This window comes from Arachis hypogaea, chromosome 9, assembly GCF_003086295.3.
Source record: "Arachis hypogaea cultivar Tifrunner chromosome 9, arahy.Tifrunner.gnm2.J5K5, whole genome shotgun sequence".
In the NCBI taxonomy this organism is placed as follows: domain Eukaryota; kingdom Viridiplantae; phylum Streptophyta; class Magnoliopsida; order Fabales; family Fabaceae; genus Arachis; species Arachis hypogaea.
In genome coordinates, this window is record NC_092044.1 from 115,411,276 (window position 1) to 115,431,271 (window position 19,996).

Consider the following 19,996-nt stretch of genomic DNA (forward strand, 5'->3'; position numbering starts at 1 on the left):
GGGTATTTTGTATGAGTATGACTCTCCAAATTGAATATGACCAGCTTTGTGAATGAAAGAAACTGCGACTTATAATTTTTTATTTTATATATGCATAGCGATAACGAAACGATGCTTCTACGCTTAACTATATAGCTAGTTGAGGCTTATCCACATTCTAGAAGGCATAAACAAATAAAATTTTTAAAAAAGGAGGGAAAATAGAACAGAAACTAAGTAGTCTACTACAAATCAACGCTTCCTATATTGAAGGTTGATTCACGACCAGAAAGAAAAGGTTGTTTTGCCTTCTAAGTAGTAAGGTGTATTATGCGGAAATGAAATTAAAAAGGGGATGTCAACGGGCCGGAATTACTAAAATAAAATAAATATTAATATAAATATATAATATGAGATTACTAAAATATCTATAATAACACTTAAAATATTAAAGATAATTAAATAAATTCACATTATTCGAATAATTGCCGGTTCAATTTTTTTTATCGTGTAGTCTCACGTACATTTCATTTTATTTTTTCTTTTTTAAGAAAGAAATTAACTTACCATTTTTTTTAACTAAAGATATAGAAATTCGAACCCACAATCACAATCTTTAAGTAAGTATGACAAATTTATGTCATTTAAACCATAGGTCGTGGCAGCTTACCATTTTTCTTGATATGCACAATATTTAGAGATTATATTATGGCATATAACAAAAAGGCGGTTGATGGTGAAACTTGGAACCGATCGGCTACCATTTACGGTCTTGCTGACTTGGGACAGTGACAGTTAATGTACCACCTCACGTCCTCACCTACCACCGATACAAAACTCGGCTCAACTTTCGGAAACAAAGAATGCTATTTATTTAGGCTTTATTTCCTAGTACTACTATTCAATCTATGCTATTCCTATCTAAATTTGTAAGATACTATACTAAAAACAAAAAAGCTAATGATAGTACCATACCATGCTCTTTTTGCTTTGCTACTATGTAGAAATAGAAAGAACGTCTAATAATTTAGAACAATGCTATATATCCTACTTTTATGTAATTATTTTTTTTATTTTTAGTAATAAAACTTATTGATAAAAAAAGAATGGTTCTTTTATAGTGCATTGAAAAATAATTTAATATCATTTCTCATTAACTTAAAAAAAAAACGTTTAGAATGATATTGACAGATATAGCACTCCGAAATCTCAAATTTCATACATCTTTGAATACATATAATTTTAGAATGCACAGAGCAGATGAAATCCAATTTATTAATCAACAGGTAACATACTATATATTATTATTGTTATTATTGTTTATATTAAATAGTATAATGTTAGATGGCGTTGGATTGTACAAATTAAACCTTTGCAGGCAATGAAATTGGGGCTATTCAAGTTGTGTAATGTGTAAAAACAGCAGAGCCAAGTAATTTGGGATTCTAATCATGCTTAGCTTAATTAATTATGAACACACTAGAATATGGCGAAACAATACACTATTACGTTGTGTAATAAACAGAGCAACAGAAAAAGCTAAGATTTATGATATATATAGAGAGAGAGAAAGACGAACGGAGTAATGGAGTTATGAGGTTGGTGGATCGGAATGGTCTTGAGAGTTGAGGTCGCCGAACTTGTGTTTGAAGGATTCTTGGCGCTGCAGCCACATCATGTGTCCCTGGAGCCCAGCTGCCCACACTATTATCAACGACGCCAACCAGAATTTCTTATCCTTCACCACATTTCTCAGCTCCATCTCTTTCAACTTCAATAACCCTAACTCTAGCCTTCTGCACAATTGGGAATTGGCATCGGCAATTCCACAGAATGGCTGAAACTATTCTTGTTGGACTCGGCCCATCAGATAATTGGGCCTTGCTTCCTACCTCATCAATCCAATACCCCAGCCAATCCGGCTATTCTTTTCGGGTTTGTTTGGACAAATTAAAAAAAAATCTTTTGTTAAGTAATTTTTTAAATAAAGTTTAAAAAAAATAAAAATAAGTTTATATTTTAATATTTCATGTAAAAAAATTTTTATTTAATAATTATATTTGAATAAAATAATATAAAAATATTTTTATTTATTTATTATGTGAAAAAATATTTTTTTAAGGATTTATTTTTTAAAAATGTAAATTATAATTTTTAAAACAAATATTTTTATTTTTTTAATATTTTTATTTTTAGTATTAAAAAGTTTTCAAACGCATAATTTTTTTTATCAACTTAATAACATCAAAACAAGTACATAATCATATTATGTAATATCATAGAAATTAAGGCATGAAATGTTTTCCAATTTTTGTGACAATAAAATCATATATAAAATAACATATAATTCAATTAAAAGATTTTATTATTCTAGCAATATATCCAAATGTTTTTTTTTTCATATTTTAAATTATGTCCTTTTTTTAAATGAAGTTTAAACTTTAAAGTATTAGATTTAAATTGTCGTGTCTGATTGATATCAGGACAAACAATATGGACTCTTCATCGACATCTTTTTTTTTTTTTATTCTATATAATTTTACATGAATAAGTATTTTTAGATTGGTTTTTCATTTATGAAGCAATCAAGTACAATGACTGGTTAACTACAATAGTGAGAGATGTAAATATTTAAGGGAAAGTATGAGGAGCCAATAAAATATTTAATTATTTTCAAAATGTAAAATTCAATATAAAATAGGTACAATAATGTGATCGTTAAATCTTCTCAACCTATCATCATATAAAAATATATTTTTTTCTCACTAAAAATTAAGCACAGCGAAAAATACACTAAATTTCCTCTCTCCAATAATTGCATAACCTTTCTATTACCCTAAAATATACTAAATATAGATAACATTGTACCATATGAGAAATAATGAAAAGAAAAAAAAGTAAGAAAATAGAATAAGCTAAGACATAATTCACTAGCAAGCAACTAAAACCAGAATTTACGTTCTTCTACTCACAATTGAGGCAACTAAAATTTGTTGGTGTCAAAGTTTATTGTGAACCAACATGAAGGGGAGAGTAAAAGGGTGTTTTATATAGCTATAAGTATATATTGTAATTTGTAACAACCACAGGAAAAATGATGTTTTCAATCTGGCATTTTTCTTGATAAGTAGGAAGAAAACTTGTCTCTGATTTTTGAAGCTGCAGAATTGTCGGCAGATTCACAAATTTGGTCTTTATATCCGGAATCATGCTGATGGCACAATGGCATGCCATGCAGTACTTCATCTTCCATATCAATAACAATGTTATGCAATATGCAGCAAACAAGAATAATTCTTGGTAACTTGTGCTTATCAGGCTTCCACATCACACCTTGGATTATCTTCCACATCTCCTTCAGCCTAGCCAATGCCCTTTTCGCTATCATTTGAGTTGCGACGACCCGTCTGTTAAACTCGACCTGAACATCCGACAGGCCTTTGCCTTTGTAAGGTGTAAGAAGCCATGGCAAAAGGGGAAATCCTGTATCTCCAATTATGTATTCCCTTAGCATTGTTCCTTCGAGCATTTTCTTTTTTCCATTCAACCTCTTTCCTTCTTCAGCAAGTTTGAAGAAAGCAGAGCTTCGAAGCACATGATCATCACTCAGACTACCAGGCCAACCGGTAACTATGTCACGAAATCTCAAATTCGGATCCACAATGGCTTGCAAGATCATGCTACAGTTCTTCTCATGATCAACCCACACATTGGTCACAGAATCTGTGGCAGGCAAAGTCATCAGTATGTGTGTGGTGTCAACTGCGCCGCAACAATTGGAAAGGCCTCGTATGCTCTCAAATCGAGCCTTTATCTCTTCCATTTCGACTTCAGTTGACGGCCAACTAAGATGGTGTAGCCCTCTCTCTTCCATTGCTTCCACAAACCGCCAAGTTACCTGGGAAACAGTTGACTGGTTCAGCCCAAACGAGTCGCCAACGGCTTGCAATGACTCACCAGAACTAAGCCTCCTAAGAGCAATGGCTACTTGGTCATTCAAAGACAAATGTATGCCGTTTAAATCAGTGCAATTTGATGATCTAGCCAGCATATCTTCTTCCACAAGAGAACATATATAATTGAATGTCTTTCTTGAGATCTTGAAAACAGATTCAAATTTGTCTAAATCCTTAAATTGTGATAAAGGTCCTAAAATTAGAAAGGTTGAAGCATAAGCATAACAATCAGTTTTCGCAACTAAAATAATATTACATTAAATGACTAAGAAAGTTTAGCACTGTGCAGCAGCTTTTCAACACAAGCAAGAGATAGTCCACAAGCCAGAAGAAGCACTAGCAGATTTGATTTTACTATATATAAACACAAGGATAACCAAATTGAAGCAAATTTTCATGTTCTTTATAAACAGACGGTTAACATCAGTTTCTCTAAAAGATAATAAGTGAGTCAGGGTTGAAACCATAAATATCAGAGTATATGTGCAAGCAATTAATAGCTCCTCAGTTTTCTGTGACAGAATTTTGGTTAAGAGGATCAGGATAGTAGTGAATGAAGGTGATAACCTGAAAAAGGGTTCATCCCTTTGCATTTAAGATTTAACTCTTCTTCCAAAACATCTTGTGCTGTTAACCATATTCAGAAGTTTTTTTTTTTTTTTTTTAAATTAGTAATAGTACATTTTAATCATAATGACATCATTCTACATTCCCATTTATCCCTTATAGGTAGAAGGATTTTGATTTTCTCCAAGGGGTTTAGGATATGAAAAGCATATTTTCATATCCAACCAAGCAGCTTCTCTATAACCTATATACTTTTTTTTTTAAATTATCTTCTATAATCAATTAAATAAGCTAGTAGTTTAAGTAAGTAGCTAGTATCTAGAATGTATGACTCTGGTCAAAAGCTGTTAAATTTAAGTATAACTTTGAAATCCCATAACCTGTATTGTATGCATAATTGGAGAAAAGAGACACCTAGCAAAATCACCGCGAACATGGCAAATAACTGCAAATTATTTATAACAACTAAGGAGAAGAAGAACAATAATGCTGATGGCAACTGGGATCCCACCAATGTAGTTCAAATTTCGGAGAAACAGAATCTGAAATAGTGGAAGTGGTAACATAAAAAAAAAAATAGGAGCTTGTATTATTTAGTTATTGAAGAACAATACAATTTAAGGTTACATTTTATCGGCAATAGTAATAGTAGTAACATGTTTAGGATACGATATGAATAAGTAAAGTAAAGCTAAAATTAGCGTGATAGTATAGAATAATAACGAGAGAGTAGTTTAAGAGAATTAAAGAAGATTGGTGGTTGAAAAGGAGGAAGAAGAGATAGATAGGGACCTGAAATTCTGCGGGAGAAGAGGTGCCACCAATCGGAGGGGCGTTGAAGTTGGGAGTGGAATGGGGCATCGTTGTTGTTGTTGTCAGCCTTCTTCCTCTTCTTGATTCCTCTTATGGAACCCATTATTCAAAACACAAAGCAGTTCCAATAGTAACAACCCAACAACAATAATGGAAAGAAAGGAGAAGAGAATCAAACGGGTGTTACTGAGAAAAGACAAGTCAAGGAGAAGAAGAGGTCATTGATCAAGAAGGGAAAAAAAAATTATCTGATGAATGAAGCTATGCAGAGGGTGAAAAGAAAGAATGAAAATAATACGTGAGCGACGCGGAATAATAATAATGTAACGGTGGTGAAGAAGGGAATCATAAATTCATAATCAAGAAAAAATAGGGTGTTATTATTTAGTGCTCAATAAAAATAAAAACAAAAATAAAAACGTGGAAGGTAAGTCAAACCACTCCACATTATGGTTTAGGGACAAGAACAATTCAGCATTTCCTCTTTTCTGGTCTTACAATTAAATGATTAATCTTATTTGAACCACTTTATTTATTCTTTCTTTTTTTCTTTTTTTCAAAAAGGAAAGTCTACTCCCAAAGGAGAAACTTTGTTTTCTGTGTGTTACACTACAAATTTATATGTGTAATTGACTAATAATATAAAATTATTTTTATGGCCAAGTATTGAATTTTCGTTTCTTTTCTAGACTCTATCAAGATAAGTTCTCCTAATATAAAACGATCGATTTTTAGTAGTTATAGTAAAGCTACGAATAGAATAGAAGCAGAATAAGAGGTTGAGATTGAATGATTCGTGAATGTGAAGGTGGCGTTGTATAATATAAGGTTTTGGCTTTGGTGATGTAATAATTGAATAAACACACCTTAGAGGGCATCACATCACAGACGGTTACGTTACATTCGTAATTGGGCTTAACATAAGAGTATGAGTTGGGCCTTGAGAAGGTGTGTGATTTGGGCCTTAATTGGCATAATCCATTGAAGAAGATCGACACCTGATGAAATGCATGACAAGTGCAGAAGCAGAAGCCTTGATCCTCCCACTAGGCCGATCAATCTCCGTCTTCTGGTTTCTTATATCACCAGATCCAGATCCAGAACAAGAAGTTGAAATTGAAATTCCGTCATTATTATCACTCACCGTATCAAGTTGGTTCTTGTTGTCGGTCTGAGTGGAAGCGTTAGCAGCATTGGTGCATGCGTTTGCCGTGTAAACCTTGACGGCGGTGGTGGATGAAGACGACGAGTCTGCATGATCGGCATCGGAGCTTAACGTGTCGTCAAAGGAGGTGAGAGTGTGAGAAGGTTGAATGAGTAGCGTTCCTTTGAGAACATACTCATCGTGACCGTTAGTCGGGTAAATGAAATCGTTCTCTGTCAAATCTTGCCACACAAATCCGTTTCTGTAACTCCTGCACATGTTAACTACAGTTACTTTGGATGCAATTTTGTTAGCTTTCTAGGAAGAAATTAAGTAGTACCTTTTTGAAGACCAAGAATACATGTTGCGCATTCCTTCTCCACGAAGATAAGTCAATCTGTTTAGCACATCTGATGATCACGTCACAACTAATAATTATGAAATGCATGCGTTTTAATTTATCATGGTTAGCTAAATGATTTTGTTTAATTTGTTGTTAGTTAGTACCTTTGAGAGACAAGAGTGTAGAAGAAGAGAATGGAACCTCCATGAGATGTGGATGCTCCAGCTGGCCATTTCGGGAGAGATAGTATACTACTACTGCGGCTCTCATCCTTGCTTCGCCTTCAACCACCATTTCCACTCTTTCTAGTATCAGAAAGCAAGCACAGGGTAATGTAATGTAATGTATTATACTATTATTATTGATTTATAAGCAAATTCCTGCATTATGTATATATATTATGCCTTGATACTAAGTAACAAACATAGCAAATATCCCTCTGAGTCCCAATCTTGGGTCACGGACGACCAAAGTGAAAGTGAGGACAAAATTCTCATTAGGTTGCCGTTGCTCATAGAAAGTCAAAATTATTCCCGTGAAACCTTCACAATTGCAATCAGGGAGGGAACCAATCAATTACCATATTCTGCGGAAACTAGTACTCACTATTGACCAACATACCTACCTTATATGTTTACTCTTTATTGAGATAACAAAATACATATCACAAGACACAGAGTATTAGATGATAATGATTAATCACAAACTAAAATTGTGTGTGTGTATCTCTGTGATTACTTTTTAATATTCTTGCTTGAAGACAGGGTGGCTGTTCTTTCACATTCCTCAACAAATCCCTCCCAACAACTACTACTTGACTACATCAACCGTGATTTTTTCTACATTTGGTTTCTTCCTATTTGTTTTCATAGATAACATCAAAGAATTCTTGTACCTTCAAGAAGAAAGTATTAGAAGGAAAAAAAAGGACAAAAAATAAAGATAAAAAAGTTATATACACCAACTTTATATATATATATATATACACACACGCACACTTTTCATTTTTAATACTAAATGCGATAGATAAGAAATGAAAAAACCAAAAATTTTATCTTTTATACCATATATATACAAAAACTTGTGTGAATATGTTAACTAGCGCGAATCTTATGAAAGATATAAATTTGGTTTGGTAAATTTTTTTGAAAATGTGTTTTAAGTTTTTTATTTTGTATTTGGTAAATTAAAAAGACGGTTGGTATTTATAACTTTTAAAAAATGGGTTATTCCAAATTAAAAAATCTAATATAACTTTATATATTAATTAATTTTTAAATTTAATTTTTATAATTATGTCTATTATAATATTTTTAAATTTTAAAAATTATTTTACTAAATATAATTATTGTTGTTTAAATTTATTAAAAATTATTTTTAATTTAATTTATCAAATATATATAATAATTTTTAAAAAGCTGTATTTTAAAAGTTAGTTTTTATAACCTTATTTTTAAAAAATAAACATTTTACCAAACCGAAATTTAACTTGTACTTGAAGCTACGGTGTTTTTCCTCACACTCATGGCATGCCCTATCTAGTATTCTTCAACGGGGCATATAGATAAAGCAAAAAATGATATCGGAACTTCTAAGTGAGTATAAAGAGATTATGTCATTTAAGTTATAATTTGTTGATAAACAAAAAATTCATTTAAGCATTATTATTAAGTAAAAATTCATATATAATTATTTTTATGTGAAATTAATAATTAAAATTCGTTGAATTATAATTTAGTTAAACCTGGCAAATTATTTAACCGTTTTTACTTTATTATTATTGTGGAGAAATATAAAGGCGAAGCATGTAGCTTAAGGAATTTAGTACCAAGCTCTCTTATTGAAGCATTTGTCGTTATCAGAGATTTGTTAAGACATCAGTAATCTGCTACCGTAATGATGGTAGAGAAAATTTATTGTTCCTATTTCATGAACCAATCAAAAGTAAAGAAAATGGCAGTGTCTAATTTAAGAAAGAAAGTAGAAACATTGAAGGGTGATATCAAATTTTGCTTTAATAAGCTTACAAACACAAGCACTTTAGAAAAGCATCATGAAAGGTAATACCAACACATAATATCAGGAAATTGTACATTGATATAATAATTAAGCTTCGTCTATCTTCTTGCTATCCAATCATGACGGGAAGGGAAAAAATTGGCAGGGGTGCTATAAGGAGGAATCCATAAAAAGAACAGTAGTGGGATTTGGGTCCAAGGCACAACCATGAAACGAACATACTGTAAATCTGTGATGAGGCTTTGGCATCCCAGCAGTTGCCATGACTGTTATTGTGAGGATTTTCTTTTCAAGTTAAGAAATTACTCATGACTTGTTACCGAATACCACCAAGTGAAGGTATAACAAACACAAAGACTTGCATAAATGCTTGATTCTTAAGAAAATCACATACCACTATTATTACTAGTCTACTACTATCTGCTACCACATCAAAGGACATTCTTCACTAATGATTTCGCAACTTCTTTGCTATTTTTCACATTCTTTTGGCTGTTCATATGAAAGACAAAGAGCTTTCTCATTTTAGAGGAAAAAAATTGATGCCCAATGGAGGAAACTGCTAACTTGTTTAATTATAGAGATGCCCTATATTTCTTTTAGATTAAAAATAAAAAAATTATAAAGAACAACAAAAGCAACCAAACTGTTCACTAGAAGAAACAAGTAAAGAAGAACTACATGTCAGGTTTACAGCATCCTTCAGGTTGAAGCTGGATCCATAGTTTGTTTCTTTGGGCAGTCTGATGAAAGATGTCCTTTTTCGCCACACTCATAGCACGTCCTCCTCTTTATCTTGCCACTTACAGCGGAAACAGTGGAAGTTGATTTCTCGCCATCAGCCCCATTACTTGTAGTTGTAGTTGTAGTTGTAGTCGCAGAGGTTGTATGCATTGTTGGTTTCTTCTTCAAAGGGACTGCGCAACTTATCCTGACAGGTCTCCCGGACAAAAGCTTTTGGTCCATTGTAAGAGCTGTTTTTAGTGACTGACTATCACTGAAATCCACATGTGCATACCCTCGAAATTCTCCAGTATCCTTGTCCATACCAAATCGCAGCGAAGCTATGTTGCAATTCGAGAAGAATTTTCTGAGTTCTTCCTCGGTTATATCCCATGACAAATTCCCAACATATATTCTATTGTATCCTTCCATGATCTTTGGAGCAAAATCTGATACTTTATTGACTCGAGTTGCTTTGTATGGCTGGATTTTAAGAAAGAGTCCTCCCCTGTTAGACAAGAAAAGTCTTATGAGCATTACATGAGAAGGACAAGAGTGGTAAAATCATCCTTCTAGAAGAGAAAAACTGGCAGTTACTAACATGTCAGCTCCATCAAGAGCCAATGCACGTTTTGCTGCTGCTTCTGTCTGCAAGAATAATAGCATAGAAATCATAGCAAGTTATGATCAACTCTTGAAATTGTTTGTTAGTTAAGTGATTATAAACTTCTAAATGACAAATCTACAGATTGAATGAGAATTAATATGCACTCCTACTTTAGCTTTCTGATAAAATGGATGCCATAGGCATCTTAAAATCAGTAAAGTGCCGTTGCAATTAACCTTACTATACAAGGAAGCTCAAAAAAAAATCCTTGATTAAACTTGAAACACAATGAAATGGAGAGTGCTTAAGTGATTAGTACTGACCTTAAAACTAATAATGGCAATCCCTCTAAACTTGCCACTCTCAGGAAAACACATGCAATCAACTTCAGTTATGGTGCCACAACTCTCAAAATAACTTCGAATATCATCCTCGGTTGAGTAATAGGGAATTCCTCCCACATAAACCTTTGTAGGATCATCACAACCATCTTGACTGAAAATATCACCCAACAGACAAAGAGTCAAAAATAAATAAATAAATAAATAAGGCAAAATTGTTTCAGCACATATCACACTCCTACAACAATATTACTGAAAACAAATCCAACCATTGCATTGTTATCAACTAGCCTTCTACAATAAAAGTATTAAAAGCTATGTTACCTGCTATTAGCATTAGTATTATTACTACTCTCATTCAACACTGTAGCTTGTGGCACTTCCCCTTCATGATTGGAATTGTTTTGCTCCACCGTTTGGGTCTTCTTTTTCTTCTTCTGCTTCTTCTTCTTCTTCTTCTTCTCCTTCTTGTTCGTCGATTTCTCAGCATCATTGGGAGCTTCAGTTGCAACATCAGCATCCTCCTTTACCTTCCTCTTCTTATTCTTCTTCTTACTGCCCAAACCCTCTGAGCCATTTTCCTTGTTGCTTCCTTCAACTTCATGGGCAGCTTGTGGAGAAGCCTCAGCTGGAGGGTGTTCCAAAGATCGAAGCTTTCGGCGTTTCTCTCTCTTGGATAATACGGGCTTGTGGGCAGAAGAGTCAAGAAGAGTTTTGAGAGAATGAGAAGAAGGAGAAGAAGAAGAAGGGGCATCAACACCAACTACATCAGAGTTGCTTTGCTGTTTGACCAATGCAGCTCTAAGCTTCTGCTTCAGCTTCTTGTTCGATAGAACCATCTTCTCTTCTCTTCTCTCAGATGAAAAGCTTCAACCTTTGCAACGCTCACGCCGCGAAACAAAGGGTTTCTTCTCTTCTCTTTCCAGGTTTTCTCCCTTGTTTTGGGGAAGACGATGTTTAATTTAACCCAAACGACGCCGTCTAATTTTGGGCTTCATATTTTTTCTTATTTGGTTTGGGCTTTATTTGTAAACAAAAATTGCTAAGGACGAGGAGATATTTTTTTGGGCCGTTGGAAAATTAAGCAAAAAGAGACACCCAATATGATAAAGAGCACATCTTGTAACCCTCTGGAAATGTTCCGTCCAAAACAAGAAAACCATGGAAATGTTGGAAACCTTATGAAATTTTAATTTTATATATTCTCAGATATGAGATTTGGTATCTCAGCTACCTTATTATGAGATTCACTAGTAGGTAGTTCAGGATACCCGTGGAAGTTGAAACTGGTAGTTGTCCTTTACTTATTTATTTATTGGTCTTGTCAACCAGATTATTAGATCATTGATGGAGTGTATATCATTTTTTTATTTTAGATTTATAATTTATTAATTTTTTTTGGTGACATAATTTATTAATTTTACGCAAAGGCACATATCCAATTATCCATTGCGTGTAAAAAGTAATCTAGTACTGGTCAATATTTTTGTCTAGACTTTTCTTTTTGGTCTTGGGCTCAGCCCTTCAACTCTCTATCCCATTTTATCATAGATCAAATAAATTTCTTCATGAGTTGACCGCAAAAAAAATTCTTCAGAGTACACCAAAAAAATAAATAAATTTCTTCAGACAATTACTTATTTTCGTCACATCATTTTTTAAGAATTTACCTGTTTATTACTGTTTTTTTTAGCCAGTGGTAGACATATAAGATCAGGAAGTCAGTTTTACAAAAAGTAATTTGGCTTTGTTCAAAAGAACAGCTATGCATGTTATCACATCACTACAAATATAGTGAATGGCAATAGGAGCAACAAAACATTGGAACAGACAATTCAATGAGTGAAAAGCATTGTTGTCCCAAGCATTAACTTCCTTTCAGGAAAAATATGATGTCCAGGAATATGGTGGTGCCACCTACAAGCTGTTTAATTGTACGGCTCAAAACTGCAGCCTTATCACATGTATTCAATTCAATTTTACAAAAACCATGGACCATCTCAAGCTAAGAAAATTTACTTGTCTATATTCTCCTTACTCTATGTGAGTCCCATCTGATGCTTCTATCTTTGGAACCTTTCCACTCATGGCTACTAGTCCAACTAATGTTTTTGCTACTGATATTTCCTCCACTCTATTTGTAAATCCCATTAACCTTATCAGCTTTAGATGTTGCAGTTCCTTGTACTTAGTTGCTTGCTTAAAGCATGAGAACTTTGTTCTTGAACCCCAATATGAATAGCTCTTAGGATCAATCTGTATTCAAAACAGTTATGAGAGATACTACCCAAAAAAATAAAGGCAATATTAAGAAATGATTCATTAATTAGTCAATTAATTAACCTACCTTAAAAGAAAGTTGCTCCAAGGCAGGGCATAATTTCAAGAAGGAGACTAAGGCATTGATGCTGTTTTCATCCTTATGACTTCCAATCCAACACAACTCTTTTAATTTGTAGAATATGAAGTTACAACTTGAAGGAGAAATTGATGGCCATATCAGTGCCTACAACAAAACCATCTTGGACATTGAGTTGTTGGTTTTATTTGATTAACATTGAGTGGTCAGAAGAATGATTTTATAATATAAGATTCTCAGGAATTTGAATACTTTTAGGAACCATATGCCTGATTTTATATAATAGATGCAACTGTTTATTCGATCTAATAATAAGCACTGTTCAAACAAAAACAAAATGCATAAAACAAGATGTGATAAGAAGTTAAGAAAATACCTCAAAAGTCCATTGACATAGGGTAAGAACTTTGGAATTCTTTATGGTTAATAGCGATTCATCGAAATCTTCTGACCTGAAGTCACTGCTAATTGGACCTAGCCTGAAATCAAGCTTGGCATGAGTCAAGTTGAAGTGTGATTCTGGCCAAATCCGAGGAAGAAGACCGCGGTATCTGAAAGATTTAAGCTTAGAAGTTCTTAGATGGAGATACTTGAGGTGCAGGCAATCTAAGATGCTCAACTTGTGAAGCTTGGATTCAGACTCAATCAACAAAGACTTCAATCCACTGCACTCACTGATTACCAAGTTCTCAAGGTGCTCCAAATTTGAAACAATAGAAGAAACTACCACACTTGTCAAATCCCTCACTGATTTCAAATGAAGTGTTTTCACCAAGAAAGTGGATGATGATGGTGATGATGGAACATGTTTTTGTGGCATTATAAGCTGAAGATCGTAGCGCGCTTCGAGTTCTTTGTGATTAATATCTTCAAAAACAGAGAAATCAAGAAGGAGTTTACTGTTAGTTGCAATAGTTGCCAACATAACACTATCTTCTTCTTGTTCTTGATGATGAACATAGTGAAAGTGAAGCTTCCTCGGATGCTTCAATGGATCATGCTCCTCAAAATTGGCCAGGAATTTGGCAAGGACGGCAGTAATATCATGTAAGGATCCATGTGCAAGAAGAACTTGGTTCCAGAGTTGTCTCCATCTTTTGGAAATGAGACTGGTTTCAAGTGCAGATTCTTTTGGCAGAAATGAAACTATGCTGCCTAGAATTTCATCTGGCAAAGTGCTGAACATACCCTCTATACTAGTAGTAGTAGTAACTTCCATGGATGGAATCATGGAATCTATTGATTTAAGATCACAACAAACTCTTTTGTGAATATTATTAATAATGAACCGGTTATGCGGCTATGCCTAGCTACTACTAGTTTTTAAATATCTGTTGGTATTGGATTTTGTTGAATTCAACTTTTGGGACCAAGTCTATGTATGCCTTTTCAAGTTATTTCTAAATTCAATATAATATTTAATAATTTAATGAGGCTGAATTATCTTGTTTCAAATATCAACTTTTCAACATTTTTTACATTGAGTTACTTCAACTTGATGTTTGATGCTTGATGTTTGAGACTTTGAAAATAATACTTGTTATTCCGCCATTTGTTTTTTTTTTTTTATGTTTATATTTCTTGGATGGATTAACATCTATTTCTATATTCTTTTAGAGAAATTCTCCATATACAAGCATTTTTTTATACAAGTCTTTACAAGTTATTATATTAACACGCTTGAACGTTACTGCACGTTCTTCTTCCTCTTCCTCTTCTTCTTTTCTTTCGTTTTTTACTTTCTCTTTCTCCTTCTTCAACCGTTACTGCACAATTTCACTGCACCGTCTTCTTCTTCTTGCTGCACATTCTTCTTCCTCTTCCTTCTCTTCTTCTTCTTCTTTTCTTTCGTTTTTTGCCTTCTCTTTCTCCTTCTTTATTTACGTGCTTTTCTCTTTGTTTTCTTTTTTCGTTATTCTTGATTTCCATTATTTTTTGATATCAAGCTCTGAAATCATTTTTGAAGAAGAAGAAGCAGCAGAATATGAGGAGGAGAAAGAGAAAGAGTTCTGAATTATGCATAAAGTGTCGTTTGGGTGTATTTCTGTAATCGTTTGGGTGTATTTCTGAAGTTTCATTATTTTTAAAACGATTTCAAAACTTGATTTCAGAAACCATGAAAATCGAAAAAAAAAGAAGTAAGAATACCAGTAATAAACGAGTAAAACAACTAATGAAAAGGCAAAGAGAATAACGAAAAAATATCGTTTGGGTGTATTTTCTATAATCGTTTGGGTGTATTTCTGAAGTTCTATTATTTTCAAAACGATTTCAAAGTTTGATTTCAGAAACCATGAAAATCGAAAAAAAAGAAGCAAGAATACCAGTAATAAATGCAAGTAAAACAACTAATGAAAAGGCAAAGAGAATAACGAAAAAATATCGTTTGGGTGTATTTTCTATAATCGTTTGGGTGTATTTTCTATAATCGTTTGGGTGTATTTCTGTAATCGTTTGGGTGTATTTCTGAAGTTCCATTATCTTCAAAACGATTTCAAAGCTTGATTTCAGAAACCATGAAAATAAAAAAAAAACGAAGCAAGAATACCAGTAATAAACGCAAATAAAACAACTAATGAAAAGGCAAAGAGAATAACAAAGAAATACATGGAGGAGGAGGAAGAAGAAGGAGGAGGAGAGGAAGAGGAAGAGGAAGATGAGTTGTTCATAATCCACGGTGAGTGAAGAAGAAGAAGAAGAAGAGGAAGAGGAAGAGGAAGAGGAAGAGGAAGAGGAAGATGAGTTGTTCATAATTCACGGTGAGTGAAGAAGAAGAAGAGTTGTTCATAATTCACGGTGAGTGAGGAAGAGGAAGAGGAAGAGGAGTCGTTCATAATTCACGGTGAGTGTAGCGCTTTGGAAACTAAATAACGCATTAAAAGACTCTAATGTGTAGCAACTTATAAAACTTGTAAGTCAAAAAGACTTGTATGTGTAGCAAGCCTCATTCTTTTAATAGCCTGGCTTCCATAACTAAGGATAATAGCCCCTGTTTTTCCAATTAACAATCCAAGTCACTTGAAAGTGAGATTAAGTGTATTTTATTTTTCTCTTGTGCGACCGAAGAAGGTTTTAAAACTCTTGCTCTTTGATGTAAGTTAAGAGTTAAGATTGTGTGTTTCCATTAATTAATATATTCATTATATTGTCACTGCCTTTGAAAACGTGTTCATGAAGCAATACGATTTTAATTTAATCAAATAATGGCACATTTGGTCTTGAATTGAGTTGAGCCGAATTCAAATATAAGATCGGTTTGTAAAAATTGAGTTCGATTTATGACCGGACTCATTAATAACCGAGTCTAATTATTAAAGTCACGAGCTAACTTAAAAAAATATATATAAATATATTGTACCTTTTTATCATAAACAATCAATCTAATTAAATTTGTCTTATTTTTACCTATCAATTATTTAATCTATAATAAAATAGATAAAATAATTATGATTTAGATATAAATTAAATAAAAAATATTTTATCTTCATATATATAATAAAATGTAAGTACATAAAAAATATAAAAAAATAAATATGCATTACTATTTATACTAAATAATATATAACTATAATCGAATAAACTCATAAATTAACAAATTGAGTATATTCGTAATCAAAATCAATTTACTTAATATATATAAAAATATTATTTGTACATTAAAATTAGTTATTAAAATTAAACATTATATATTTATATATATAAATATATATTTTTAATTTATTTTTAATATATATTTTATATTTTATATCAATAATTAATTTTAATTACTAAATTTGATATATAGTTAACATGGTTCTTTAATATATAAACTTGAGTTAAGATCAACTCGATTCATATGCTCACCCAATTTATGGAATTGTTAATGAATTGCTCTAAGTAGCTCACAAGCCAACTCCATCCTAAGTCTTGGATTAATTTCGTTTGTCAATCCAATGACACCCATTATTCCGGTGAATTAATACCGGCGGAGCCGCCCTAATTAATTTGTACTCACCATTCATTCCGTGAAGGGGAAGCTCTTAATATTAATTAATGTAGGCGTAATTTTTTTATGACAACCTACTTTTTTTATTAATTATGCTAGATGCCTATATATATATATATATATTAATATTAAATATTTATTAAAATATAAAATATATATTAAATATAAGTTAAACTATACAATAATTATATTAAAATATATAATATCTAATTTTAATGGTTGATTTTAATGTATAACTAATATTTTTTTTCTTAATAGGTATGAGAACCTATTATATATATATTTCATCCACGTCCAAATAATTTTATATCCAAATTTATCCAAGTGATTTGAGTTAAACGTTTTTTCCTCTATTTTCTCCTCCTCATGCGTTGCTGCTTTTTCTTCTTCTTATTTCAAATTCACACTTCTTTTTCTTCTTCTTTTTCACTATGGATGCTAGTCTTCTTCTTCTTCTCCTCTTTTTTTATTATTTTTTAATTTTCTTCTCCTTTTTTTATTATTTTTCAATTTCGTTACCGTCGTCACCAACAGCACCTCTTCTTCTTTCTCGTCCTCCTATTGGAATTTCGTCTCCTCCTTTATTTTCATCCTTCTCCGCCATTATCATCATTATAGTCATTGTTTTCTTCTAATAGATATCGTCGTTGTTGTTATCATTATCATCGAATTCGAATTTATATAATGGTTTCGTTTTGAGCTAATTTTCGGTTCATTCGAGACGCATGTGTTTCTGAATTCGAATTTACATAATGAACCATTTTCAGTCATTTGGTATTATATAATGATTTCGTTTTGATAATATTTTCAGTTCATTCAATCACCACAGAGAATTAGAATCAATAAAAATGTTAGCAAAATGTTGGTGTTGTTGGTAATGACGATAATGATGATGGAGAAGAAAGAAGAAAAGGAAGGAGTAGATTAAAGAAATTCAAACAAAAAAAAAGAATAGGAGGAGGAGAAGATGAATGTAGTGGTATGGTAGTGGTAACGATGACGATATTGAAAAAAAGATGAAGAAAAAGAAAAAAGAGAAGAAGAAGAAGAAGTAGTAGAAGGAGGAGGTGAAAGAAGAAGTAAACGAAGTCTTGTAGAGTAAATTAAATTATTTAGATGAATTTAGATGTAAAATTGTTTGAATATATATATCAAGACTCTATTTCATGGAGCTTTCAGCTTTTTCTTCCAACGTGTAAGAACTAAAAACGGTACTTGATACACGATATATAAAAGAAAGGTTTAATTATTCTGTTAATTCTTATAGTTTCGCGAAATTTTTAATTAGGTCTATATACTTTTTTTTAATTAAATTTTTGTACTATTTTTTTTAATTCAGTACTTATACTTTTTTTCTTTTTATTTGAGTCCCTGTACCAATTTTTTTTTTAGTTGGGTCTCTATATAATTAAACCAATTACTACTAAAAGGAACTTAATTGAGAAAAAATAATGTAAGGACTCAATTAAAAAAATTATACAGACCTAATTAAAAATTTCACAAAACTATAAATACCAACAGAATAATTAAACCTAAAAGAAATTATAAAATTTACTCTGGCATCGGTTTTGTCTGTTTATATTTCTTGGATGGATTAATATATATGAGATTAAATAACTTAATTTAAAGACATACGTTAATATTATAAATTAAAATATATATATTAAAAAATATAATTTTAAAATAATTTTATACATATATTTAATTATATAACGTTGGTTATATAAAAATAATTATATTTTAAATTGATTGTATAAATAATTATAAAAAAATAAACGTAATTAAACGATTGTATAAAATATTTACATTATTAGTGAATTAAAATTAAATTTATTAAAAATTTTAAAAATTTAAATTATCAATATAATTATTAAAAATATTTTAAAATATTTATTAATAAAAATATTATCATGATGGACACATAATACCTAAATTAAATATCTATTTTTAGATTATTTTAAAAAGAATTAAGTATGATTTTAGTTTTTAAGGTATAGGTCGAATTTTCTTTTTCGTTCCCAATCTTTTTTTTTCATACAAAATCTTCCCTAAAGTTTAACTTAGTTTTAAAATCGTCCTTCGCACCAAAATATTCTTCTCCTTCTTCACCAAAATACTCAATTCTTTTTCTTTATCACAACAATACTCAATATCTAGTTCTTCATCTCAATCACAACAATATCTCTTCTTCTTTTTCTTCCTCTTCAACTAGAATTTCAATAGAATATCAACTACAATTTCAATAACAGTAGCATAATTTCAACTAACGGATATCAAAAAATTAAAGCAGAGAAGTAGAAGAACACAACTACAACATAATTTCAACGACAACAACAAAATTTCAACTAAAAGATATAAAAAATTAAAACAGAGAAGCAAAAGAATGAAATAGAATCAGAAGCAAAACAGAAATAAAAAAACAATGAAATCAACACCCAGGATGGAATCAGAGTCGACAACAACAGTATGATTAACAAAATCAGAATTGGAACAGGAGCAGAATAATCAGAAACAAAAGCAGAATAATTAACTTAATTTGAAACAGTATTGGAACCCAATGGCGAGGAGTAACGGCGAGCAACAAGGAGCAATGACGACATGCGAGGAACAGCGGCGAGCTAGCAAGGAAGAGGAGCAGCGACGAGGATGCGAAGCAGCGGAGGAATTTCGGCGACAGTATTGAGATTCAACAGACGGCAGCAATAGTAGCTGGCACGATGACGGCAACACTCCTCCTCTACCTTCAGCTCGCGCATTTTTCTCTTTCTCTCTCTCTTCGCGGTCAGCGACGGTGGCGGATCTAACGATGACAGAACAGCTCACAATAGCAACAACGATGCGATTCGACGGCGACGACGAGTCCAATACGATGACAGCGGCCTCCCTTCCCCTTTCGCATGATTTTCTTCTCTCCACCTTCCCTTCTCTTTTCTCCTTCCTCCTTCCCTCCTCCGATGTGATCCCTTCCCCCTTTAATCCACTTTCTTTCCTTTTTTTTATAAATTTTTTTAATTAAGGATAATTTAATAATAAAAATTAAATTTTTAATAAAAAGAATCATTTTAAAATTAAATTAAATTTTTAGAGATAATTTTGTATAAAAAAAATTAAAAATAAAAAAATTGACCTATACTTTAAAATCCAAGTACTCTATCCTTTT

At 32.0% G+C, this 19,996-nt stretch overlaps 4 protein-coding genes across 8 annotated transcripts; all 4 read right to left on the bottom strand.

Annotated features, from left to right (window-relative positions):
• Window positions 1-408: 408 nt before the first annotated feature.
• Window positions 409-1,741, bottom strand: LOC112712298 (uncharacterized). The gene is made up of 2 exons (XM_025765144.3): window positions 1,559-1,741; window positions 409-799 (listed from the first exon to the last, which is right to left on the bottom strand). The coding sequence occupies exon 1, from the start codon at window positions 1,739-1,741 to the stop codon at window positions 1,571-1,573; it is 171 nt and encodes a 56-aa protein (XP_025620929.1). The 3' UTR covers window positions 409-799; window positions 1,559-1,570.
• Window positions 1,251-7,349, bottom strand: LOC112709573 (protein ALP1-like). 5 transcript variants are annotated; one of them, XM_072203933.1, is made up of 5 exons: window positions 6,967-7,349; window positions 6,800-6,869; window positions 5,295-6,730; window positions 4,883-5,044; window positions 1,251-4,128 (listed from the first exon to the last, which is right to left on the bottom strand). In XM_072203933.1, the coding sequence occupies exon 5, from the start codon at window positions 4,028-4,030 to the stop codon at window positions 3,083-3,085; it is 948 nt and encodes a 315-aa protein (XP_072060034.1). In that variant the 5' UTR covers window positions 4,031-4,128; window positions 4,883-5,044; window positions 5,295-6,730; window positions 6,800-6,869; window positions 6,967-7,349; the 3' UTR covers window positions 1,251-3,082. The 5 variants fall into 5 exon arrangements, with proteins under 5 accessions (XP_072060034.1, XP_072060032.1, XP_072060035.1 ...); XM_072203931.1 differs by lacking the exon at window positions 4,883-5,044 and having other exon boundaries at window positions 5,295-5,501; window positions 6,182-6,730; window positions 6,967-7,348; XM_072203934.1 differs by lacking the exon at window positions 4,883-5,044 and having other exon boundaries at window positions 6,460-6,730.
• A 1,913-nt stretch (window positions 7,350-9,262) lies between these two features.
• LOC112712301 (phragmoplastin interacting protein 1) lies at window positions 9,263-12,060 on the bottom strand. Its single transcript, XM_025765151.3, has 4 exons — window positions 10,817-12,060; window positions 10,475-10,646; window positions 10,146-10,192; window positions 9,263-10,052 (listed from the first exon to the last, which is right to left on the bottom strand). Exons 1-4 carry the CDS (start codon window positions 11,329-11,331, stop codon window positions 9,524-9,526), a joined length of 1,263 nt encoding a protein of 420 aa, XP_025620936.1. The 5' UTR covers window positions 11,332-12,060; the 3' UTR covers window positions 9,263-9,523.
• A 239-nt stretch (window positions 12,061-12,299) lies between these two features.
• On the bottom strand, window positions 12,300-14,425 carry LOC112712302 (F-box protein At2g39490). The gene is made up of 3 exons (XM_025765152.3): window positions 13,228-14,425; window positions 12,840-12,998; window positions 12,300-12,748 (listed from the first exon to the last, which is right to left on the bottom strand). The coding sequence occupies exons 1-3, from the start codon at window positions 14,080-14,082 to the stop codon at window positions 12,527-12,529; spliced, it is 1,236 nt and encodes a 411-aa protein (XP_025620937.1). The 5' UTR covers window positions 14,083-14,425; the 3' UTR covers window positions 12,300-12,526.
• Between the last annotated feature and the right edge of the window lie 5,571 nt (window positions 14,426-19,996).